The sequence below is a fragment of the Oncorhynchus kisutch genome, linkage group LG13, assembly GCF_002021735.2.
Source record: "Oncorhynchus kisutch isolate 150728-3 linkage group LG13, Okis_V2, whole genome shotgun sequence".
Classification (NCBI taxonomy): Eukaryota; Metazoa; Chordata; class Actinopteri; order Salmoniformes; family Salmonidae; genus Oncorhynchus; species Oncorhynchus kisutch.
The window spans coordinates 376,103-402,819 of record NC_034186.2 but is presented as its reverse complement, the minus strand read 5'-3'; the positions used below and the strand labels follow the sequence as shown (position 1 = coordinate 402,819).

Below are 26,717 nucleotides of genomic sequence, written 5' to 3'. Positions count from 1 at the left end.
GAGACAGGGAGGGAGGGGTTAGTCACCTAGACAAAGAAATTTAACTGGTGCTCTTATACAGACTAACTTACAGTAAGTTATATATCACTAGCCACTTGCTACTTAACATAATGTTTACATACCCTACATTATTTATCTCATATGTATACGTATATACTGTACTCTATATCATCTACTGCATCTTTATGTAATACATGTATCACTAGCCACTTTAAACTATGCCACTTTGTTTACATACTCATCTCATATGTATATACTGTACTCGATACCCTCTACTGCATCTTGCCTATGCCGCTCTGTACCATCACTCATTCATATATCTTTATGTACATATTCTTTATCCCTTTACACTTGTGTGTATAAGGTAGTAGTTTTGGAATTGTTAGTTGCTTATTACTGCACGGAACTAGAAGCACTTATTACGGAACTAGAAGCACAAGCATTTCGCTACACTCGCATTAACATCTGCTAACCATGTGTATGTGACAAATAAAATTTGATTTGATTTGTGAGGAAGCAGAGACATCCACAGGTTTCCAGGAGCAGCCATATTACTGTAGGCTTACCTGAACCCATAATGTATCTGGAGCCCCCACCCTGCTGGTCCAAGTTGGCCACTTCATTTCTCAAACGGGATCTGTCAGAAGAACACATTGTGTACATGTTGGAAAACACCATGTTCAATAGTATTTCAGTGTTCAAAACAGAATCAGTTTCAATGGAGGTGCATTAAAATTACACTAGTTGGTGCTGTGGATCACATACTGGAAAAATCTACTTTACCACATATTATCCATTATATTTACCAGATACTCTAACAGCCGCCTTAACAATGAAAATAAATGTATTGGAAGGCAGTCGGGAGGAGGCTCAGATCAGGAAAAACCATGCTATGTGTGTGAACAGGCACAACGGGTTTCACTAGTTACCACAGCTACAAAGTCCAAATTCACATTAATAAACATTTGCTTTTTGGTCTTAATTTAAGGTTAGGGTTGAGGTTAGGCATAAGGTTAGGTAAGGGGAAAATAAGCTGTATCCTTTACATAACTGGGATGCTTCTGAGATAAGGGGTTGAGAAAGGGGTCAATATACTCTGCCACATTACATGTCTTTTAAACAATGGGACAGCCAGGGGGTATCTGGAAGGGAACCACCCATAAACCTGGGTCCTTATGTCTTTTAAACAATGGGTAGAACTTTCTCGCTGTAGACCATACGGTTGTTTAGATGAAATATATTTATCTTTTATAATTTCTCCAATCTTCCTCTGAGTTTCAAGCTGTAAGGAATGTGGTAGTAATGCACTGCTCAAAAAAATAAAGTGAACACTAAAATAACACATCCTAGATCTGAATGAATGAAATATTCTTATTAAATACTTTTTTCTTTACATAGTTGAATGTGCTGACAACAAAATCACAAAAATTATCAATGGAAATCAAATCTATCAACCCATGGAGGTCTGGTTTGGAGTCACACTCAAAATTAAAGTGGAAAACCACACTACAGGCTGATCCAAACAAGTCAAAATGAGGCTCAGTAGTGTGTGTGGCCTCCACGTGCCTGTATGACCTCCCTACAACGCCTGGGCATGCTCCTGATGAGGTGGCGGATGGTCTCCTGAGGGATCTCCTCCCAGACCTGGATTAAAGCATCCGCCAACTCCTGGACAGTCTGTGGTGCAACGTGGCGTTGGTGGATGGAGCGAGACATGATGTCCCAGATGTGCTCAATTGGATTCAGGTCTGGGGAACGGGCGGGCCCGTCCATAGCATCAATGCCTTCCTCTTGCAGAAACTGCTGACACACTCCAGCCACATGAGGATTAGCATTGTCTTGCATTAGGAGGAATCCAGGGCTAACCGCACCAGCATATGGTCTCACAAGGGGTCTGAGGATCTCATCTCGGTACCTAATGGCAGTCAGGCTACCTCTGGCGAGCACATGGAGGGCTGTGCAGCTCCCCAAAGAAATGCCACCCCACACCATGACTGACCCACCGCCAACCGGTCATGCTGGAGGATGTTGCAGGCAGCAGAACGTTCTCCACGGCGTCTCCAGACTCTGTCAAGTCTGTCACATGTGCTCAGTGTGAACCTGCTTTCATCTGTGAAGAGCACAGGGCGCCAGTGACGAATTTGCCAATCTTGGTGTTCTCTGCCAAAAGTCCAGCACGGTGTTGGGCTGGAAGCACAACCCCCACCTGTGGACGTCGGGCCCTCATGCCACGCTCATGGAGTCTGTTTCTGACCGTTTAAGCAGACACATGCATATTTGTGGCCTGCTGGAGGTCATTTTGCAGGGCTCTGGCCTTTGTGCTCCTCCTTGCACAAAGGCGGAGGTAGCGGTCCTGCTGCTGGGTTGTTGCCCTCCTACGGCCTCCTCCACGTCTCCTGATGTACTGGCCTGTCTCCTGGTAGCGCCTCCATGCTCTGGACACTACGCTAACAGACATAGCAAACCTTCTTGCCACAGCTCGCATTGATGTGCCATCCTGGATGAGCTGCACTACCTGAGCCACTTGTGTGGGTTGTAGACTCCGTCTCATGCTACCACTAGAGTGAAACAAAGAGATCTTCTGTTGAATCTGACAATTAATCTTAATGGTTGTACAGTCGTCTCAAATAAAACTGTGAAGGACCTCGGCGTTACTCTGGACCCTGATCTCTCTTTTGAAGAACATATCAAGACCATTTCGAGGACAGCTTTTTTCCATCTACGTAACATTGCAAACATCAGAAACTTTCTGTCCAAAAATGATGCAGAAAAATGTATCCATGCTTTTGTTACTTCTAGGTTAGACTACTGCAATGCTCTATTTTCCGGCTACCCGGATAAAGCACTAAATAAACTTCAGTTAGTGCTAAATACGGCTGCTAGAATCCTGACTAGAACCAAAAAAAATTATCATATTACTCCAGTGCTAGCCTCTCTACACTGGCTTCCTGTCAAAGCAAGGGCTGATTTCAAGGTTTTACTGCTAACCTACAAAGCATTACATGGGCTTGCTCCTACCTATCTCTCTGATTTGGTCCTGCCGTACATACCTACACGTACGCTACGGTCACAAGACGCAGGCCTCCTAATTGTCCCTAGAATTTCTAAGCAAACAGCTGGAGGCAGGGCTTTCTCCTATAGAGCTCCATTTTTATAGAACGGTCTGCCTACCCATGTCAGAGACGCAAACTCGGTCTCAACCTTTAAGTCTTTACTGAAGACTCATCTCTTCAGTGGGTCATATGATTGAGTGTAGTCTGGCCCAGGAGTGGGAAGGTGAACGGAAAGGCTCTGGAGCAACGAACCGCCCTTGCTGTCTCTGCCTGGCCGGTTCCCCTCTTTCCACTGGGATTCTCTGCCTCTAACCCTATTACAGGGGCTGAGTCACTGGCGCACCCCCTCCTGAGTGGGTTGATTCACTGTTGTGGTCATCCTGTCTGGGTTGGCGCCCCCCCCCCCCCTTGGGTTGTGCCGTGGCGGAGATCTTTGTGGGCTATACTCAGCCTTGTCTCAGGATGGTAAGTTGGTGGTTGAAGATATCCCTCTAGTGGTGTGGGGGCTGTGCTTTGGCAAAGTGGGTGGGGTTATATCCTTCCTGTTTGGCCCTGTCCGGGGGTGTCCTCGGATGGGGCCACAGTGTCTCCTGACCCCTCCTGTCTCAGCCTCCAGTATTTATGCTGCAGTAGTTTATGTGTCGGGGGGCTGGGGTCAGTTTGTTATATCTGGAGTACTTCTCCTGTCCTATTCGGTGTCCTGTGTGAATCTAAGTGTGCGTTCTCTAATTCTCTCCTTCTCTCTTTCTTTCTCTCTCTCGGAGGACCTGAGCCCTAGGACCATGCCCCAGGACTACCTGACATGATGACTCCTTGCTGTCCCCAGTCCACCTGGCCATGCTGCTGTTCCAGTTTCAACTGACCTGAGCCCTAGGACCATGCCCCAGGACTACCTGACATGATGACTCCTTGCTGTCCCCAGTCCACCTGGCCATGCTGCTGCTCCAGTTTCAACTTCCACCTGACTGTGCTGCTGCTCCAGTTTCAACTGTTCTGCCTTATTATTATTCGACCATGCTGGTCATTTATGAACATTTGAACATCTTGGCCATGTTCTGTTATAATCTCCACCCGGCACAGCCAGAAGAGGACTGGCCACCCCACATAGCCTGGTTCCTCTCTAGGTTTCTTCCTAGGTATTGGCCTTTCTAGGGAGTTTTTCCTAGCCACCGTGCTTCTACACCTGCATTGCTTGCTGTTTGGGGTTTTAGGCTGGGTTTTTGTACAGCACTTTGAGATATCAGCTGATGTACGAAGGGCTATATAAATAAATTTGATTTGATTTGAAAGCACCGCCAGCATTCAAAAGTGACCAAAACATCAGCCAGGAAGCATAGGAACTGAGAAGTGACCAAAACATCAGCCAGGAAGCATAGGAACTGAGAAGTGACCAAAACATCAGCCAGGAAGCATAGGAACTGAGAAGTGACCAAAACATCAGCCAGGAAGCATAGGAACTGAGAAGTGACCAAAACATCAGCCAGGAAGCATAGGAACTGAGAAGTGACCAAAACATCAGCCAGGAAGCATAGGAACTGAGAAGTGACCAAAACATCAGCCAGGAAGCATAGGAACTGAGAAGTGACCAAAACATCAGCCAGGAAGCATAGGAACTGAGAAGTGACCAAAACATCAGCCAGGAAGCATAGGAACTGAGAAGTGGACGACAACGTATTCCGTTCCCGTTCAAAGACACTCTTCAAAGGACAAAGGACTCTGTTGGGCAACACTTCCATCTACCACCAACCTATTTTTTTATTTTATTTATTTATTTTACCTTTATTTAACCAGGTAGGCAAGTTGAGAACAAGTTCTCATTTACAATTGCGACCTGGCCAAGATAAAGCAAAGCAGTTCGACAGATACAACGACACAGAGTTACACATGGAATAAAACAAACATACAGTCAATAATACAGTATAAACAAGTCTATATACAATGTGAGCAAATGAGGTGAGAAGGGAGGTAAAGGCAAAAAAGGCCATGGTGGCAAAGTAAATACAATATAGCAAGTAAAACACTGGAATGGTAGTTTTGCAATGGAAGAATGTGCAAAGTAGAAATAAAAATAATGGGGTGCAAAGGAGCAAAATAAATTAATTAATTAAATACAGTTGGGAAATACAGTTGGGTTAGTTGTTTGGGCTAAATTATAGTTGGGCTATGTACAGGTGCAGTAATCTGTGAGCTGCTCTGACAGTTGGTGCTTAAAGCTAGTGAGGGAGATAAGTGTTTCCAGTTTCAGAGATTTTTGTAGTTCGTTCCAGTCATTGGCAGCAGAGAACTGGAAGGAGAGGCGGCCAAAGAAAGAATTGGTTTTGGGGGTGACTAGAGAGATATACCTGCTGGAGCGTGTGCTACAGGTGGGAGATGCTATGGTGACCAGCGAGCTGAGATAAGGGGGGACTTTACCTAGCAGGGTCTTGTAGATGACATGGAGCCAGTGGGTTTGGCGACGAGTATGAAGCGAGGGCCAGCCAACGAGAGCGTACAGGTCGCAATGGTGGGTAGTATATGGGGCTTTGGTGATAAAACGGATTGCACTGTGATAGACTGCATCCAATTTGTTGAGTAGGGTATTGGAGGCTATTTTGTAAATGACATCGCCAAAGTCGAGGATTGGTAGGATGGTCAGTTTTACAAGGGTATGTTTGGCAGCATGAGTGAAGGATGCTTTGTTGCGAAATAGGAAGCCAATTCTAGATTTAACTTTGGATTGGAGATGTTTGATATGGGTCTGGAAGGAGAGTTTACAGTCTAACCAGACACCTAATTATTTGTAGTTGTCCACGTATTCTAAGTCAGAGCCATCCAGAGTAGTGATGTTGGACAGGCGGGTAGGTGCAGGTAGCGATCGGTTGAAGAGCATGCATTTAGTTTTACTTGTATTTAAGAGCAATTGGAGGCCACGGAAGGAGAGTTGTATGGCATTGAAGCTTGCCTGGAGGGTTGTTAACACAGTGTCCAAAGAAGGGCCGGAAGTATACAGAATGGTGTCGTCTGCGTAGCGGTGGATCAGGGACTCACCAGCAGCAAGAGCGACCTCATTGATGTATACAGAGAAGAGAGTCGGTCCAAGAATTGAACCCTGTGGCACCCCCATAGAGACTGCCAGAGGTCCGGACAGCAGACCCTCCGATTTGACACACTGAACTCTATCAGAGAAGTAGTTGGTGAACCAGGCGAGGCAATCATTTGAGAAACCAAGGCTGTCGAGTCTGCCGATGAGGATGTGGTGATTGACAGAGTCGAAAGCCTTGGCCAGATCAATGAATACGGCTGCACAGTAATGTTTCTTATCGATGGCGGTTAAGATATCGTTTAGGACCTTGAGCGTGGCTGAGGTGCACCCATGACCAGCTCTGAAACCAGATTGCATAGCAGAGAAGGTATGGTGAGATTCGAAATGGTCGGTAATCTGTTTGTTGACTTGGCTTTCGAAGACCTTAGAAAGGCACGGTAGAATAGATATAGGTCTGTAGCAGTTTGGGTCAAGAGTGTCCCCCCCTTTGAAGAGGGGGATGACCGCAGCTGCTTTCCAATCTTTGGGAATCTCAGACGACACGAAAGAGAGGTTGAACAGGCTAGTAATAGGGGTGGCAACAATTTTGGCAGATCATTTTAGAAAGAAAGGGTCCAAATTGTCTAGCCCGGCTGATTTGTAGGGGTCCAGATTTTGTAGCTCTTTCAGAACATCAGCTGAATGGATTTGGGAGAAGGAGAAATGGGGAAGGCTTGGGCGAGTTGCTGTTGGGGGTGCAGTGCTGTTGTCCGGGGTAGGAGTAGCCAGGTGGAAAGCATGGCCAGCTGTAGAAAAATGCTTATTGAAATTCTCAATTATGGTGGATTTATCAGTGGTGACAGTGTTTCCTATCTTCAGTGCAGTGGGCAGCTGGGAGGAGGTGTTCTTATTCTCCATGGACTTTACAGTGTCCCAGAACTTTTTTGAGTTAGTGTTGCAGGAAGCAAATTTCTGCTTGAAAAAGCTAGCCTTGGCTTTTCTAACTGCCTGTGTATAATGGTTTCTAACTTCCCTGAACAGCTGCATATCACGGGGGCTGTTCGATGCTAATGCAGAACGCCATGGGATGTTTTTGTGTTGGTTAAGGGCAGTCAGGTCTGGGGAGAACGAAGGGCTATATCTGTTCCTGGTTCTAAATTTCTTGAATGGGGCATGTTTATTTAAGATGGTTAGGAAGGCATTTAAAAAAATTATCCAGGCATCCTCTACTGACGGGATGAGATCAATATCCTTCCAGGATACCCCGGCCAGGTCGATTAGAAAGGCCTGCTCGCAGAAGTGTTTCAGGGAGCGTTTTACAGTGATGAGTGGAGGTCGTTTGACCGCTGACCCATTACGGATGCAGGCAATGAGGCAGTGATCGCTGAGATCTTGGTTGAAGACAGCAGAGGTGTATTTAGAGGGGAAGTTGGTTAGGATGATATCTATGAGGGTGCCCGTGTTTAAGGCTTTGGGGAGGTACCTGGTAGGTTCATTGATCATTTGTGTGAGATTGAGGGCATCAAGTTTAGATTGTAGGATGGCTGGGGTGTTAAGCATGTTCCAGTTTAGGTCGCCTAGCAGCACGAACTCTGAAGATAGATGGGGGGCAATCAGTTCACATATGGTGTCCAGAGCACAGCTGGGGGCAGAGGGTGGTCTATAGCAGGCGGCAACAGTGAGAGACTTGTTTTTAGAGAGGTGGATTTTTAAAAGTAGAAGTTCAAATTGTTTGGGTACAGACCTGGATAGTAGGACAGAACTCTGCAGGCTATCTTTGCAGTAGATTGCAACACCGCCCCCTTTGGCAGTTCTATCTTGTCTGAAAATGTTGTAGTTTGGAATTAAAATTTCTGAATTTTTGGTGGTCTTCCTAAGCCAGGATTCAGACACAGCTAGAACATCCGGGTTGGCAGAGTGTGCTAAAGCAGTGAATAGAACAAACTTAGGGAGGAGGCTTCTAATGTTAACATGCATGAGACCAAGGCTATTACGGTTACAGAAGTCATCAAAAGAGAGCGCCTGGGGAATAGGAGTGGAGCTAGGCACTGCAGGGCCTGGATTCACCTCTACATCGCCAGAGGAACATAGGAGGAGTAGAATAAGGCTACGGCTAAAAGCTATGAGAATTGCTCGTCTAGAACGTCTGGAACATAGAGTAAAAGGAGGTTTCTGGGGGCGATAAAATAGTATCAAGGTATAATGTACAGACAAATGTATGGTAGGATGTGAATACAGTGGAGGTAATCCTAGGTATTGAGTGATGAAGAGAGAGATATTGTCTCTAGAAACATCATTGAAACCAGGAGATGTCATTGCATGTGTGGGTGGTGGAACTAATAGGTTGGATAAGGTATAGTGAGCAGGACTAGAGGCTCTACAGTGAAATAAGCCAATAAACACTAACCAGAACAGCAATGGACAAGACATATTGACATTAAGGAGAGGCATGCTTAGTCGAGTGATCAAAAGGGTCCAGTGAGTGGAGAGGTTGGTTGGTGATTTAGACAGCTAGCCAGGCCATCGGTAGCAAGCTAGCATAGGATGGAGGTCTGTTGTTAGCCACCTCTTGCGTTCCGTCAGTAGATTAGTGGGGTTCCGTGTGGTAGAGGGGATTAATCCAAATCACACAACAACAACAAAAATAAAAACAATAGATATAGTTATAGAGGCCCAAGAAGAAAACATAATAATAATAAAAATAAATAAATAGTCCGATTGTCTATTCAGATAGCAGCCGGTAAGACAGCTAATGGTTAGCAGGCCGCAGATGGGCGTTCAGGTAACGTCGCGACGGAGGAGCCAGCCGGATCTCCTTCGGGTAGCTCCGGAATAATTGATGTTTGCTCCGGAATCGACGAAGGCCGATAGTCACACGGATAGCAGCTAGCTAGCTGTGAGATCCGGGTATGAATGTCCAGAGAGCAGTCGAAATCCAGGGACATGGAGAGAAAAATTGGTCCGGTATGTTCCGTTCCGAGCTGCGCCGTACAGAACTGGCGATAGATTTTCGAGCTAAAGGATAGCTGATGACCACAAACCGTGGTTAGCTGAATACTAACGATTTGCCAGTAAAGGAGCTAACTAGCTTCTGAACTAGCTTCTGATTAGCTTCTGGATTAGCTTCTGGCTAGCTTCTGGCTAGTTTCAGGCTAGCTTCTTGGAGTTTCTGGCTAACTTCTTGGAGGATTACAGATTTGAGGTAAATAATACTTTTTTATAAATATAAATTGGTGAGGCGGGTTGCAGGAGAGTGTTTTGAAGATGAGTTGATGGAAAATAAAAATAGAATGTACGTGAAAAAAGTTGTAAATATATATATACAGGACACGACAAGACGAGGACAAAAGACGTCTGAACTGCTATGCCACCTTGAAGTGGCTCAGAGTAAATATATTTTCCTTTCCCAAATAGGCGGTAATTTAGAATGCATAAGATTCTGTATTTACGATAGAGTAGTTGCCTACGGCCCGATAGAGACATCGCTTCTCCCTTTGTTTTTCAGTCTTCCCGCTCTTTCACTCAAACCCAACCCACTTTCTTTGCGTAGTCATATCTGTTCCGTCCGCCAGGGACGTTTTCCTTTATGACATAATTTGTAATCAAGTTATGATTCATTCTTTGTATATGTAATTCTGTGTGATTAGTTAGGTATTTAGTAAATAAATAATTCAACCCAATTTTGTATTGCTGATTCAACTTGTTAGCCAGTGTTCGTGAAGATAACCAAGAATTTACAACTTTCAGATGAGACTGAAATAAGGTGACGATTAAAATTGACTGCTATTGATGTACAATATTACTAGGTCTTTAAGAGTTTTTTTCAGAAGATAGGTCTGTCCTTTTTATCATAGGTACACTTCAACTGTGAGAGACAGAATCTAAAACAAAAATCCAGAAAATCACATAGTTGGGTCAGGAATAGTTGGGTCAGGTTAAGGTTTTATTCTTCTGGGTATCTCGAACTCTGGCGCCCTCGAGGCATCAAACAGTAAGCTTAAATCATCAGACAAACTCAATGCACATCGTTGATCATATTAAAACAAATTGGCTGTGTCTATATATGGTAAAATACATGGTTAAAAATGTTGAGCAATCGATTGGTCGAAAGAATAGACGACTTTCGGTCAACCAATATTTTTTTCTTCTTCTTTCGGGGACAACCCTACCAGGATGTTTTGTGTCCTACTTATATCAGTACACTCGTAACAACCTAATCATTACAGAACTTCTATTCGATCAAATAAGCCACTCGTAGCAAATAAGCCATTCATTGAAATCTCCTAGATTTGGTGTGCGAAAACACTACCTGCTGGATAAGACAGATTTTGGGCTCAGTAATCCCTCTCGCTTCGCCTCTACCTTTCTGACTTTATACATTGTATTACATTAGTATGAATACTTGGGTGATATATAGGTAAAATACTAGGACGCTACCTGAGCAGTGGAATCTCAGCCAGGGAGACCTGTAGCTTGGCCTCCTTGGTTCTGGCATTACAGCGGAAGATATGGAGAACCACAGAGTATCTGTCAAACACCTTCACCCCCCACGCCTCCTCAAACTCTTTCTGAAAGGAAAACATACTATCAGAGTCAAGTCTATGCAGCCATATGCCATATTGTGACAGGTCTATGGGACAATAAAGACTCAATCTACACTGTAGTGCATGGGTAAAGCTCTCGTCTCCCACTCTCACCTCTGAGGCAGGGGACAGACGCTCCACGTTGACAAACACAGCAGTTACTCCCGGAGTTCTTTTGATTCTCTCTGAGAAAAAAAAATCACAATAGGATTCTGGACTCAATACAGTAATGCTAAATAGTGACTCACATTACATATCACCAAACATTGCCTGTCAAATCGTGTCAGGGAGAGAGAACAGACTTCATGAAACAGGGTTAGGGCGAGGGTAAGTTATGGGGTTAAAACAGGCAGACCTGTGAGCGTCTGGAAGTTGCCTTTGCCAAAGATCATCTTTTTCTCTGGTGTCTTGGTGGAGAGGATGATCTTGTCGATAACACTCCAGTTGTGTAGAGTGTTGACCAAACCCACTGCCTCCGCCATCATCAGATTGGCTGTGAAAGAGACACATGACAGAACTGCTTCATCCCAAATGGCCTCCTACACCCTGTACAATGTTCTATTTTTGACTAAGGTCCATAGGAGGACCCCGGGAAACAGGGTGTCATTTGGAGCTCATTATGACATGGGTGGGTATAATTTGTGGAACATTCCAACAGGGATCTGTTCCAAAAACTTTGTAAATAACAAGGTTGTCAACAAACAACGTATACAAAGTTGTATAGCGGCAGAATAAGATACCGGGTAGGGAGTGGGCTATTTCATTAAGTTTTTCACAAACCACGTTTATTCCGGAATTGTCTGTCCTCACTCTGGTAGCCGATGGACAAACATTAAGAATAAGCTACGTGGTGAGTTGATGCCTATTCGTCAACTAGTTGAATTGATCATGCCACTCTGTATGCGTTGTTTGTTGGCAACCTTGTACTTTACGAAGTTTTTGAAACAGATTCCTGTTGGAACATTCTACAAATTATACCCACCCTAATGACATAACTGCCTTACATGGTATAATGGCCAGCTCCTGAGTTTCCACTAACCTGTGGTAAGGTACTGCTTCCTGCTTCCCCATTTCACATCAGGATGGACGATGAAGATGCGGTGGTCTCCCTCTCCGACCATAGGGATCTGGTGCTGAAACAGCTCATCTATCTCACTGTCATCTATATAATCGTCCTCCTCCCTGCCCAGGCTTTCATGTCCTGGGGTATGGTCGTCATCCCTAATTTTCAGCTGGTATGTTGACAGTGAAAAGCGTCTGTGTTGTAAGGGGATAGATGTCTGCCATGACACTGTTGTAGCTCTGTGACGTTGAAGCCCATATTGTGAGATATACTGATATGATGATTGATTGACATGATGTGATCTCTTATGGCATGTATAACTTGTTGGTAACTTAAGCCAGTTCTCTGCGCAGTAAAACTGCTGATGCTTCAACTGTACACACCATGAATAGGTCCTTTTGGGGAATAAACGTGTAACTACATTGTTACCTAACATACAATACTTTATGGTTGACATGATAACGGTTTCCTAACGTTAGCTAGTAGCCTAGCTATGTAGCGAACTAGCTAGCTACCGTTAGCCAGCTAACGTTGCCACTAACAATGTCACTGGGAAGTGAGTGAGACCAAAACAACGCATTATTACTACAGTTCTAGGAAATTAGCTACAAAACCTTTTCGCAATATTGAATCAGTGCTGAAAATGCAATCAATTCTGATGACAGAAGCGACTTATGGAAAAGGTCTAAAATAATGTGCTGGTGTTGTTTTGAAGCTGCACATGTCGACTAGACATTTCCGGTATCACATGCTTTATTTATGTTTCTGAAAGCAGACAGCATCTCCTGGTGGACAAAGTGTGGCAGAGAAGGCGCAATACCTCAGCCAACCACAGAAATTAAAACCAGGGTGTTAGCCATGTTATTTGCATCACACCGACTGAAGTGCTTCCTGACACAGCTTCCTGGTAAAATGATAAAAAGCAGTCGTTCTAATATAAGAAGCTTCCATGATTATTTCATTCCTATGTAGGCCACTCCAGATTGTCACATAAACCATGTTTCCATCCACAGTTTGTATGTGAGTAAAGTCATCCTCTATTAAAAAGGATCATGACAGATGAGATCATAGCCGTAGGAAGTAGGGGTGCTGACAGTGCTGCAGCACCCACTGTAAAATCAGATATTCATATTTAATGATAAATGTCTTCAGTAAAGTAGTGTACTGGGTCTTTACTAGTCCTGTATTAAAGTAGTGTACTGGGTCTTTACTAGTCCTTTACTAGTCCTGTGTTAAAGTAGTGTACGGGGTCTTTACTAGTCCTTTACTAGTCCTGTGTTAAAGTAGTGTACTGGGTCTTTACTAGTCCTGTATTAAAGTAGTGTACTGGGTCATTACTAGTCCTTTACTAGTCCTGTGTTAAAGTAGTGTACTGGGTCTTTACTAGTCCTGTATTAAAGTAGTGTACTGGGTCTTTACTAGTCCTTTACTAGTCCTGTGTTAAAGTAGTGTACTGGGTCTTTACTAGTCCTGTGTTAAAGTAGTGTACTGGGTCTTTACTAGTCCTGTATTAAAGTAGTGTACTGGGTCTTTACTAGTCCTTTACTAGTCCTGTGTTAATGTAGTGTACTGGGTCTTTACTAGTCCTGTATTAAAGTAGTGTACTGGGTCTTTACTAGTCCTGTGTTAAAGTAGTGTACTGGGTCTTTACTAGTCCTTTACTAGTCCTGTGTTAAAGTAGTGTACTGGGTCTTTACTAGTCCTGTATTAAAGTAGTGTACTGGGTCTTTACTAGTCCTGTGTTAAAGTAGTGTACTGGGTCTTTACTAGTCCTGTATTAATGTAGTGTACTGGGTCTTTACTAGTCCTTTACTAGTCCTGTGTTAAAGTAGTGTACTGGGTCTTTACTAGTCCTGTATTAAAGTAGTGTACTGGGTCTTTACTAGTCCTTTACTAGTCCTGTGTTAAAGTAGTGTACTGGGTCTTTACTAGTTCTGTATTAAAGTAGTGTACTGGGTCTTTACTAGTCCTTTACTAGTCCTGTGTTAACGTAGTGTACTGGGTCTTTACTAGTCCTTTACTAGTCCTGTGTTAAAGTAGTGTACTGGGTCTTTACTAGTCCTGTATTAAAGTAGTGTACTGGGTCTTTACTAGTCCTTTACTAGTCCTGTGTTAAAGTAGTGTACTGGGTCTTTACTAGTCCTGTATTAAAGTAGTGTACTGGGTCTTTACTAGTCCTTTACTAGTCCTGTGTTAATGTAGTGTACTGGGTCTTTACTAGTCCTTTACTAGTCCTGTGTTAAAGTAGTGTACTGGGTCTTTACTAGTCCTTTACTAGTCCTGTGTTAAAGTAGTGTACTGGGTCTTTACTAGTCCTGTATTAAAGTAGTGTACTGGGTCTTTACTAGTCCTGTGTTAAAGTAGTGTACTGGGTCTTTACTAGTCCTGTATTAAAGTAGTGTACTGGGTCTTTACTAGTCCTGTATTAAAGTAGTGTACTGGGTCTTTACTAGTCCTGTATTAAAGTAGTGTACTGGGTCTTTACTAGTCCTTTACTAGTCCTGTGTTAAAGTAGTGTACTGGGTCTTTACTAGTCCTGTATTAAAGTAGTGTACTGGGTCTTTACTAGTCCTTTACTAGTCCTGTATTAAAGTAGTGTACTGGGTCTTTACTAGTCCTTTACTAGTCCTGTATTAAAGTAGTGTACTGGGTCTTTACTAGTCCTTTACTAGTCCTGTGTTAAAGTAGTGTACTGGGTCTTTACTAGTCCTTTACTAGTCCTGTATTAAAGTAGTGTACTGGGTCTTTACTAGTCCTGTGTTAAAGTAGTGTACTGGGTCTTTACTAGTCCTTTACTAGTCCTGTGTTAAAGTAGTGTACTGGGTCTTTACTAGTCCTTTACTAGTCCTGTATTAAAGTAGTGTACTGGGTCTTTACTAGTCCTGTGTTAAAGTAGTGTACTGGGTCTTTACTAGTCCTGTAATAAAGTAGTGTACTGGGTCTTTACTAGTCCTGTGTTAACGTAGTGTACTGGGTCTTTACTAGTCCTTTACTAGTCCTGTGTTAAAGTAGTGTACTGGGTCTTTACTAGTCCTGTATTAAAGTAGTGTACTGGGTCTTTACTAGTCCTGTATTAAAGTAGTGTACTGGGTCTTTACTAGTCCTGTATTAAAGTAGTGTACTGGGTCTTTACTAGTCCTTTACTAGTCCTGTGTTAAAGTAGTGTACTGGGTCTTTACTAGTCCTGTATTAAAGTAGTGTACTGGGTCTTTACTAGTCCTGTGTTAAAGTAGTGTACTGGGTCATTACTAGTCCTTTACTAGTCCTGTATTAAAGTAGTGTACTGGACCTTTACTAGTCCTGTATTAAAGTAGTGTACTGGGTCTTTACTAGTCCTGTGTTAAAGTAGTGTACTGGGTCTTTACTAGTCCTGTATTAAAGTAGTGTACTGGGTCTTTACTAGTCCTTTACTAGTCCTGTGTTAACGTAGTGTACTGGGTCTTTACTAGTCCTTTACTAGTCCTGTGTTAAAGTAGTGTACTGGGTCTTTACTAGTCCTGTATTAAAGTAGTGTACTGGGTCTTTACTAGTCCTGTGTTAAAGTAGTGTACTGGGTCTTTACTAGTCCTGTGTTACTAGTCCTGTAATTAAGTAGTGTACTGGGTCTTTACTAGTCCTTTACTAGTCCTGTGTTAACGTAGTGTACTGGGTCTTTACTAGTCCTTTACTAGTCCTGTGTTAAAGTAGTGTACTGGGTCTTTACTAGTCCTGTGTTAAAGTAGTGTACTGGGTCTTTACTAGTCCTGTGTTAAAGTAGTGTACTGGGTCTTTACTAGTCCTTTACTAGTCCTGTGTTAAAGTAGTGTACTGGGTCTTTACTAGTCCTTTACTAGTCCTGTATTAAAGTAGTGTACTGGGTCTTTACTAGTCCTGTATTAAAGTAGTGTACTGGGTCTTTACTAGTCCTGTATTAAAGTAGTGTACTGGGTCTTTACTAGTCCTGTATTAAAGTAGTGTACTGGGTCTTTACTAGTCCTGTATTAAAGTAGTGTACTGGGTCTTTACTAGTCCTGTGTTAAAGTAGTGTACTGGGTCTTTACTAGTCCTGTATTAAAGTAGTGTACTGGGTCTTTACTAGTCCTTTACTAGTCCTGTATTAAAGTAGTGTACTGGACCTTTACTAGTCCTGTATTAAAGTAGTGTACTGGGTATTTACTAGTCCTTTACTAGTCCTGTGTTAAAGTAGTGTACTGGGTCTTTACTAGTCCTGTATTAAAGTAGTGTACTGGGTCTTTACTAGTCCTTTACTAGTCCTGTATTAAAGTAGTGTACTGGGTCTTTACTAGTCCTTTACTAGTCCTGTGTTAAAGTAGTGTACTGGGTCTTTACTAGTCCTTTACTAGTCCTGTGTTAAAGTAGTGTACTGGGTCTTTACTAGTCCTGTATTAAAGTAGTGTACTGGACCTTTACTAGTCCTGTATTAAAGTAGTGTACTGGGTATTTACTAGTCCTTTACTAGTCCTGTGTTAAAGTAGTGTACTGGGTCTTTACTAGTCCTGTATTAAAGTAGTGTACTGGGTCTTTACTAGTCCTTTACTAGTCCTGTGTTAATGTAGTGTACTGGGTCTTTACTAGTCCTTTACTAGTCCTGTGTTAAAGTAGTGTACTGGGTCTTTACTAGTCCTGTATTAAAGTAGTGTACTGGGTCTTTACTAGTCCTGTGTTAAAGTAGTGTACTGGGTCTTTACTAGTCCTGTGTTACTAGTCCTGTAATTAAGTAGTGTACTGGGTCTTTACTAGTCCTTTACTAGTCCTGTGTTAACGTAGTGTACTGGGTCTTTACTAGTCCTTTACTAGTCCTGTGTTAAAGTAGTGTACTGGGTCTTTACTAGTCCTGTGTTAAAGTAGTGTACTGGGTCTTTACTAGTCCTGTGTTAAAGTAGTGTACTGGGTCTTTACTAGTCCTTTACTAGTCCTGTGTTAAAGTAGTGTACTGGGTCTTTACTAGTCCTTTACTAGTCCTGTATTAAAGTAGTGTACTGGGTCTTTACTAGTCCTGTATTAAAGTAGTGTACTGGGTCTTTACTAGTCCTGTATTAAAGTAGTGTACTGGGTCTTTACTAGTCCTGTATTAAAGTAGTGTACTGGGTCTTTACTAGTCCTGTATTAAAGTAGTGTACTGGGTCTTTACTAGTCCTGTGTTAAAGTAGTGTACTGGGTCTTTACTAGTCCTGTATTAAAGTAGTGTACTGGGTCTTTACTAGTCCTTTACTAGTCCTGTATTAAAGTAGTGTACTGGACCTTTACTAGTCCTGTATTAAAGTAGTGTACTGGGTATTTACTAGTCCTTTACTAGTCCTGTGTTAAAGTAGTGTACTGGGTCTTTACTAGTCCTGTATTAAAGTAGTGTACTGGGTCTTTACTAGTCCTTTACTAGTCCTGTATTAAAGTAGTGTACTGGGTCTTTACTAGTCCTTTACTAGTCCTGTGTTAAAGTAGTGTACTGGGTCTTTACTAGTCCTTTACTAGTCCTGTGTTAAAGTAGTGTACTGGGTCTTTACTAGTCCTTTACTAGTCCTGTGTTAAAGTAGTGTACTGGGTCTTTACTAGTCCTTTACTAGTCCTGTATTAAAGTTGTGTACTGGGTCTTTACTACTGCTGTCAGCATGCCAATTGCACACTCCCTTAACCCTTGAGACATCTGTGGCATTGTGTTTTGCAACAAATCTACATATTTTATTTATTGTCACCAGCACAAGGTGTACCTGTGTGATGATCATGCTGTTTAATCAGCTTCTTGATATGCTACACCTGTCAGGTGGATGGATGATCCTGGCAATGGAGAAATGCTCACTAACAGGGACGTAAATAAATTAGTGGAAAAAAAGCTTTTTGTGTATATTTCTGGGATCTTTTATTTCAGCTCAAAAAACGGTCTTCTCACTACAACTCAGGGAACTATGCCGTTTATTAGGCTACAAATGAAACTAGTGACGAACTTCAAGGTGGTGAACGTGCACGTTGATCTTGATGCTCCTTTCCAATAAATATTGAGGTTCTGTGTGCACCCTCGTCATTACACACGGGTTTTTATCTGCAACAAGTATGTTTGGTGGGTAAACCACTTAATGAGAATTTTTGAATAGTCACATGAAAATCTGTCGCCAAATGGATGGAAATCTAGCTAGTGTCGTTCATTTGAACAAAGTTGCACAAATACATTTACAAGATGAAAGTCAGACAAGTTGGAACATGATCACTGCCTGACAGTTAGTTCATTTACAAGCATTTTGCTACACCCGCAATAACGTCTGCTAAGTAGGTGTATGTGACCAATACAATTTTATTTTATTTGGCGTTGGGGTACACAACACACTTGTGCGACCTGATTGGCTGAACAAGATACGCAGCGATGTGCACTGGTAAAGACCCAGTGCACATCGCCTAAAGGCTGGCAGATGGCGATATTCAGTCATCTTTTCTTACCGTCCAAAGGCAATGAATGGAGCCGGATTAGCACTCCTAAACCCAGTGGACCGGTTCATACATACAACCTTCTCCATTCAGGCTGCAACAGTTTCGATTTCCTCCTTAACTCGATTTAATGGCAGAAGAAAAAAAAACTGGGAAAATATGCGTACTTTCTTTACGAAACGCCATTCTCCACCACCATGCTATGGTGACTAATGCTACTTCCTGACATTGGGTACAGCGTTCAGATCAAGGGTACACAACACACTTGTGCGACCTGATTGGCTGAACAAGATACGCAGCATCTGGTACTACCATTTATCCACTATAGCATGAGAATTGTTTCCTTTTCACAGAGGGTTCTTCATGGAACCCAAAATAGTTCTACCTGCAACCAAAAAAAGGGTTCTACCTGGACCCAAAAAGGGTTCTCCTATGGGTACAAATGAATAACTATTTTGGAACCCTTTGTTCTAAGAGTGTATTTCAGAAGCACCCACCCAGCTCCCCTGAATATATGATGGAGCAGCAGACCTGACCTCACTGAATGTTTCCATTAAATGGCGGTGGGACAGTGGAGGCTGGTGGGAGGAGCTATAGGAGGACGGGCTCATTGTAATGGCTGAAATGGAACATATCAAACATATGGAAACCATGTTTGAATTCCGTTCCATTTCATTCCAGCCATTACAATGAGCCCGTCCTCCTATAGCTCCTCCCACCAGCCTCTTCTGGGTCAGTGTGGGGAAAGGGGACCGTAGAAACATGGAACTGGTTGTACAGAAAAAACAGTTGTCTGCCGATGTGCAACAGAAGGGAAACTTCTCCTTTGAGCTGTCCCAAGTCGACCCCCCTGCTAAGAGGAGTCAAGTAAATGTTCCCCAGGACAGCAGGTAGGGTAGTACTGGTGAAAAAACACTGGTAGGGTTAGGGCAGGAGCACAGAGGGAGATGAGACCCACTTCCTATGTCACTCTAGAGGAGTGTTTCCTGAGCTCCTGCTCATTGGCTGAACAATGCCACAGCCCACCCCCTGAGGGTACAGTCCGGACTGTCAGCGCCCCTCTCTAGAACTTCACTAGTATCCTCAACATCTCTCAGGATACCAGACTCCTCTCTAGAACATCACTAGTATCCTCAACATCTCTCAGGATACCAGACTCCTCTCTAGAACTTCACTAGTATCCTCAACATCTCTCAGGATACCAGACTCCTCTCTAGAACATCACTAGTATCCTCAACATCTCTCAGGATACCAGACTCCTCTCTAGAACATCACTAGTATCCTCAACATCTCTCAGGATACCAGACTCCTCTCTAGAACTTCACTAGTATCCTCAACATCTCTCAGCATACCAGACTCCTCTCTAGAACTTCACTAGTATCCTCAACATCTCTCAGGATACCAGACTCCTCTCTAGAACTTCACTAGTATCCTCAACATCTCTCAGGATACCAGACTCCTCTCTAGAACATCACTAGTATCCTCAACATCTCTCAGGATACCAGACTCCTCTCTAGAACATCACTAGTATCCTCAACATCTCTCAGGACACCAGACTCCTCTCTAGAACATCTCTCAGGATACCACACTCCTCTCTAGAACATCACTAGCATCCTCAACATCTCTCAGGATACCAGATTCCTCTCTAGAACATCACTAGTATCCTCAACATCTCTCAGGATACCAGATTCCTCTCTAGAACATCACTAGTATCCTCAACATCTCTCATGATACCAGACTCCTCTCTAGAACATGTCTCAGGATACCAGACTCCTCTCTAGAACTTCACTAGTATCCTCAACATCTCTCAGGATACCAGATTCCTCTCTAGAACATCACTAGTATCCTCAACATCTCTCAGGATACCAGACTCCTCTCTAGAACTTCACTAGTATCCTCAACATCTCTCAGCATACCAGACTCCTCTCTAGAACTTCACTAGTATCCTCAACATCTCTCAGGATACCAGACTCCTCTCTAGAACTTCACTAGTATCCTCAACATCTCTCAGGATACCAGACTCCTCTCTATAACATCACTAGTATCCTCAACATCTCTCAGGATACCAGACTCCTCTCTAGAACATCACTAGTATCCTCAACATCTCTCAGGATACCATACTCCTCTCTAGAACATCACTAGTATCCTCAACATCTCTCATGATACCAGACTCCTCTCTAGAACATGTCTCAGGATACCAGACTCCTCTCTAGAACTTCACTAGTATCCTCAACATCTCTCAGGATACCAGACTCCTCTCTAGAACATCACTAGTATTCTCAACATCTCTCAGGATACCAGACTCCTCTCTAGAACATCACTAGTATCCTCAACATCTCTCAGGATACCAGACTCCTCTCTAGAACATCACTAGTATCCTCAACATCTCTCAGGACACCAGACTCCTCTCTAGAACATCTCTCAGGATACCACACTCCTCTCTAGAACATCACTAGCATCCTCAACATCTCTCAGGATACCAGATTCCTCTCTAGAACATCACTAGTATCCTCAACATCTCTCAGGATACCAGACTCCTCTCTAGAACATCTCTCAGGATACCACACTCCTCTCTAGAACATCACTAGTATCCTCAACATCTCTCAGGATACCAGACTCCTCTTTAGAACATCACTAGTATCCTCAACATCTCTCAGGATACCAGACTCCTCTCTAGAACATGTCTCAGGATACCAGACTCCTCTCTAGAACATCACTAGTATCCTCAACATCTCTCAGGATACCAGACTCCTCTCTAGAACATCTCTCAGGATACCAGACTCCTCTCTAGAACATCACTAGTATCCTCAACATGTCTCAGGATACCAGACTCCTCTCTAGAACATCTCTCAGGATACCAGACTCCTCTCTAGAACATCTCTCAGGATACCAGACTCCTCTCTAGAACATCTCTCAGGATACCAGACTCCTCTCTAGAACATCTCTCAGGATACCAGACTCCTCTCTAGAACATCTCTCAGGATACCAGACTCCTCTCTAGAACATCTCTCAGGATACCAGACTCCTCTCTAGAACATCTCTCAGGATACCAGACTCCTCTCTAGAACATCTCTCAGGATACCAGACTCCTCTCTAGAACATCTCTCAGGATACCAGACTCTCTCTAGAACATCTCTCAGGATACCAGACTCCTCTCTAGAACATCTCTCAGGATACCAGACTCCTCTCTAGAACATCTCTCAGGATACCAGACTCCTCTCTAGAACATCTCTCAGGATACCAGACTCCTCTCTAGAACATCTCTCAGGATACCAGACTCCTCTCTAGAACCTTTATGAATAAAGGATTCAGAAAACTTTAATATCCTCAGAGGCAATTCATCTTGCAGCAGGCATAAAACAAATATCTAGAAATGTAAAATAAATAGCAAACGATATTTACAAAGAAATGGGCAGGGTAAGTGCAATTTCATAGTGTAAGTGCTAAGTGCAATTTCATAGTGTAAGTGCTAAGTGCAATTTCATAGTGTAAGTGCTAAGTGCAATTATTACATTTGTTAAGTCGCAGAATTGCATTCGGAATAAAAGAGAACTTGGCCCTATTTTTTTTAGCCTTAGGTAGTCTGTACCTGTGTCCAGAGGGAAGAAGTTGGAATTCAGGGTGGAGTGGATGGGAAGAGTCAACCGCTATTCTATTAGCCACCTGGAGGGCTCTGCCCAGGTAGAGAGATGGAGGGCTCTGCCCAGGTAGAGGGATGGAGGGCTCTGCCCAGGTAGAGAGATGGAGGGCTCTGCCCAGGTAGAGAGATGGAGGGCTCTGCCCAGGTAGAGGGATGGAGGGCTCTGCCCAGGTAGAGAGATGGAGGGCTCTGCCCAGGTAGAGAGATGGAGGGCTCTGCCCAGGTAGAGAGATGGAGGGCTCTGCCCAGGTAGAGAGATGGAGGGCTCTGCCCAGGTAGAGGGATGGAGGGCTCTGCCCAGGTAGAGAGATGGAGGGCTCTGCCCAGGTAGAGGGATGGAGGGCTCTGCCCAGGTAGAGATGGAGGGCTCTGCCCAGGTAGAGGGATGGAGGGCTCTGCCCAGGTAGAGATGGAGGGCTCTGCCCAGGTAGAGGGATGGAGGGCTCTGCCCAGGTAGAGAGATGACAGTTCTTGCTGTTGCTGCCCCAAGTCCTGACCATCTTGCCCAACCTATTTTTCTGTGTAACCTTGATGTTCCCAAACCAGCAGGTCAAGCAGTAGGACAGAATGCTCTCTGTGAATGATTTATACAAGAGAACCATGATGGTTAGATCAACATTAAAACGAAGTGCAGTTTCCATAGGAAATACAGCCTTTCTTAAAAATAGCGTCAGTACAAGGACAGCTGCTTGTCGATAACTAGCCAAAGGTATTTGTACTCCTCCACTATGTCAATGGGCTCACCTTTTGTAAGTGATGGTGTGTGCACGGTAGTGTTCCTTCCAAAGTCAAACACCATGTCCTTTGTTTTTGATGTATTTAATATTAGATGGGATGACTCCAGTAAAATCATTCAGAGCCGGGCCGTGCTCCATCTCATCCCCTTCGAGAAGACTGACCAAAGCAGTATGGTCAGCATATTTGATCAGGTGGAGCACGGACCAGCTCTGAATGATTTTACTGTCTGGTGTGAGTCATCCCATCTAATATTAAATATATTCCCTGGGAACCGGCTCCAGCAGCTGTCTGTAGACAGTATGTATTGTACTGGTTAAAGAACACTGCCCTGTGGGGTTCCAACTGAAGCAGTGCCCACCTCAGAGAGTGTGTTGCCAACTCCTAACTACTGAGGCCTATCATTTAGGAAGTTGGTGATCCGTGTCTCCTCAGTCTGTCCACGAGGACCAATGGATTGATTGTGTTAGATGCAGAGGAGAAATCTGCAAACATGATACACACGTGGGTTTTACTGCCCTACAAATGCATGTACACCAGATGTAAGAGCAAAAGGATGGCATTATCTGTCTCTCTCTCTGACCGGTATGCAGATTGGAGGGGGTCAACAAGGTGACTGGTGGTGTTGATGATGTATGCAGATTGGAGGAGGTCAACAAGGTGACTGGTGGTGTTGATGATGTATGCAGAGTGGAGGGGGTCAACAAGGTGACTGGTGGTGTTGATGAGGTATGCAGATTGGAGGGGGTCAACAAGGTGATTGGTAGTGTTGATGTATGCCTTGATCTTTTCAAGAGATTTAATTAAGAGAGGTCAGAGCGACAGGTCTGTAATCCTTTTATGCAGACGGATAGTTAGCATCTGAACGGGTTAGGGCAGCTACCCCCTTCTCAAATGAAATCACATTTTATTTGTCACATACACATGGTTAGCAGATGTTAATGTGAGTGTAGAAAAATGCTTGTGCTTCTATTTCCAACCATTGCAGTAATATAACCTAAGAATTTGTTAGAACACAACAAAAAACTGCAGTTTCCTAGGAACGCGAAGCGAGGCGGCCATCTCTGTCGGTGCCGGGAGTTCATGTACTTAGTTTGAATGTAGCTGGCGCCCTGACATGTACATGTTTGTTTAGCGTTTACAATCAATTCTATTATTTTATTAATACACAGTAAGTACCCATGAACAGTTAGTGAAAATCAGTAATGCTTTTCATTTTAAACCCAAAAGGGGCGTGTTCTCAGGTAAAAGTCTCAACGGGATCCTTGTGTCATCCTAACTCTGATGTCAACCCATTGAAGTTGAACATTTCAACGGTTAAAGTAAGGGAGATGGTTAGGGTTAAGGTAACCCATATTTCAACCCTCTCAAGGTTTAAAAATCATTTTTTAACCCGTCTCCTCCCCTTCATCTACACTGATTGAAGTGGATTTAACAAGTGACATCAATAAGGGATCATAGCTTTCACCTGGATTCACCTGGTCAGTCTGTCATGGAAAGAGCAGGTGTTCTTAATGTTTTATACACCCAGTGTATATATTCACATTGTTTCTGTAGATTTTAATTCACCCTTTATTCAAAAAGGGGAAAAGGAAAATAAACAACTATATAAGAATGATATGTTACCAAGGATTCAAATAACGTGTCAGTTCCATCTTTATTTTCCATGTCCTCTCTCTGACTTTGGTCATGATACATCTCTGTGTGGGAAGAATGTCAGTGTTGTTTCCCAACATAGTCACATGTTTTATTCTGTAGCACTGCCTCAAACATCCACAGATCCACTACATATGATGGCATACCTGCCCTCTGCAATATACGACAGCATGAAAACATATTTAAAATAATTGTCCCTTCTGACATTTTCTGAATCTACAAGTTGGGGAAACAACCACATAAAAATAAAAGCTAAACATTGAGAATGATTCTGAATCAGGCCATGAATCATTTCAGGTCTAAATGTTCACGTCAGCATTTCCAACATGGCCAGATGACTTCAGCATCAACATTTAATAAAAGCTAAACATTGAGAATGATTCTGAATCAGGCCATGAATCATTTCAGGTCTAAATGTTCACGTCAGCATTTCCAACATGGCCAGATGACTTCAGCATCAACATTTAATAAAAGCTAAACATTGAGAATGATTCTGAATCAGGCCATGAATCATTTCAGGTCTAAATGTTCACGTCAGCATTTCCAACATGGCCAGATGACTTCAGCATCAACATTTAATAAAAGCTAAACATTGAGAATGATTCTGAATCAGGCCATGAATCATTTCAGGTCTAAATGTTCACGTCAGCATTTCCAACATGGCCAGATGACTTCAGCATCAACATTTAATAAAAGCTAAACATTGAGAATGATTCTGAATCAGGCCATGAATCATTTCAGGTCTAAATGTTCACGTCAGCATTTCCAACATGGCCAGATGACTTCAGCATCAACATTTAATAAAAGCTAAACATTGAGAATGATTCTGAATCAGGCCATGAATCATTTCAGGTCTAAATGTTCACGTCAGCATTTCCAACATGGCCAGATGACTTCAGCATCAACATTTACTTAGAGAAATATCACATGCTGTACGGAATATAGAAAAAACAGGCAAGCCCCTCAACTTAAACACTACTTTAGGACCCCAACTCCACCCTTATTATCCCACACTACTTTAGGACCCCAACTCCACCCTTATCCCACACTACTTTAGGACCCTTATTCCACACTACTTTAGGACCCTTATCCCACACTACTTTAGGACCCTTATCCCACACTACTTTAGGACCCCAACTCCACCCTTATCCCACACTACTTTAGGACCCTTATTCCACACTACTTTAGGACCCTTATCCCACACTACTTTAGGACCCCAACTCCACCCATATCCCACACTACTTCAGGACACTTATCCCACACTACTTTAGGACCCTTATCCCACACATCGTCAACTCCAGCATTACACCAAACACAGACATCCATCATTATACACACACATTTGACTAACATTTTAATCCTTCATTTAATTTGCCATTCAATAATGTTACATCATCTTGAGGATATGGATGTGTCTGGACAGAAACGTGGTAGAGAACAGAAACAAACAAATGAACAGTCCATTGGAACTCTATTCCGTTCTCAGTGTGCAGGCAACATACAACGTTAATCATCTTAAATACTTCCGAATATGGATTAGTCAATGAGAATGAGAAGTCTATTGAAATAATCTCTCTTTTGATTTTAGACGGTTGAATTATTTCTGGGTAGATACCTGGTTTCACATGGCCATTCACATATTTTTGATAACAGACCAGACAGTGAGGTACAGGAAGGATCATAAGGGTTGGTGATCTGGGTTAAACTAAGTACCAAGAAACAGAGGGGTGTGTGGGTCAAACTAAGGGCCTTGAGGAAGAGGGGTGTGTGGGTTAAGACCATTAATTACCAGATGTTTGGGTTCTGGCCTTGGTTGTGAACAGTAAAGCCTCTCCTTTGTTACAGCTCGATTCAACGTGACGTAAACATGATCATGTAGTGCAGCGTTTCCCAAACTCTGCCTGCCCCCCCCGGACAGAGTTTGGGAAATGCTGATATTTGGTCACAGATCAAGTTTCTATTTTTTATTTATCCAGCATGTCTACAAAACCAAATGACTGAAACATCTGCAGTTATAATACAATCAGGTTCAGCAGTGAAGAGTGGGAGGGTCTTGGGTCATGTGACAGGGTAGTTACAGTGTGGGTGGCTTCAGCCCATACTTCCTGGCTACCTCAGTCTGGGCGTATGCTGCGTCACACAGTGAGTAGAGGTGGGCCATCTCCATCTCGGACTTGGCCAGGTTGATGGCCTTGTTGAACATGTCTATTGCCTTGTCCAGGTTGCCCCTGGGAGGGAGAGAGGGATGTTAATAAATTATTATTTTAACGTGTTTTATACACTGTGGACAAAACATTAAGAACACCTTTCTAAATTATTTGCATCCCCCTCTGCCCTCAGAACAGCCTCCATTCATCAGGGCCATGGACTCTACAAGGTGAAAACGTTCCACAGAGATGCTGGGAACATGTTGACTCCAATGCTTCCCACAGTTGTGTCAAGTTGGCTGGATGTCCTTTGGGTGGTGGACCATTGTTGCAACACACAGGAAACTGTTGAGCGTGAAAACCCCAGCAGCGTTGCAGTTCTTGACACAAACCGGTGCGCCTGGCACCTACTAAAATACCCCATT

The 26,717-nt window shown here is 43.2% G+C and overlaps 2 protein-coding genes across 2 annotated transcripts in view; both read right to left on the bottom strand.

The window, feature by feature from the left end:
- The window catches only part of gtpbp6 (GTP binding protein 6 (putative)), a 38,260-nt gene extending 25,805 nt beyond the window's left edge, over positions 1–12,455 (bottom strand). Inside the window, exons 1-5 of the mRNA XM_020474970.2 lie at positions 11,677–12,455; positions 10,993–11,130; positions 10,752–10,822; positions 10,492–10,622; positions 567–637 (exon numbers count right to left, since the gene is read on the bottom strand). Of these exons, the coding sequence (XP_020330559.1) occupies positions 567–637; positions 10,492–10,622; positions 10,752–10,822; positions 10,993–11,130; positions 11,677–12,157 (892 nt within the window). The 5' untranslated portion in view covers positions 12,158–12,455. The remainder of the gene's footprint in view (positions 1–566; positions 638–10,491; positions 10,623–10,751; positions 10,823–10,992; positions 11,131–11,676) is intronic.
- Positions 12,456–24,127: 11,672 nt separating this feature from the next.
- LOC109882873 (mitochondrial import receptor subunit TOM70) overlaps positions 24,128–26,717 on the bottom strand; it is a 43,087-nt gene continuing 40,497 nt past the window's right edge. The window contains exon 12 of the mRNA XM_031838130.1: positions 24,128–26,373. Coding sequence (XP_031693990.1) covers positions 26,220–26,373 — 154 coding nt within the window. The 3' untranslated portion in view covers positions 24,128–26,219. The remainder of the gene's footprint in view (positions 26,374–26,717) is intronic.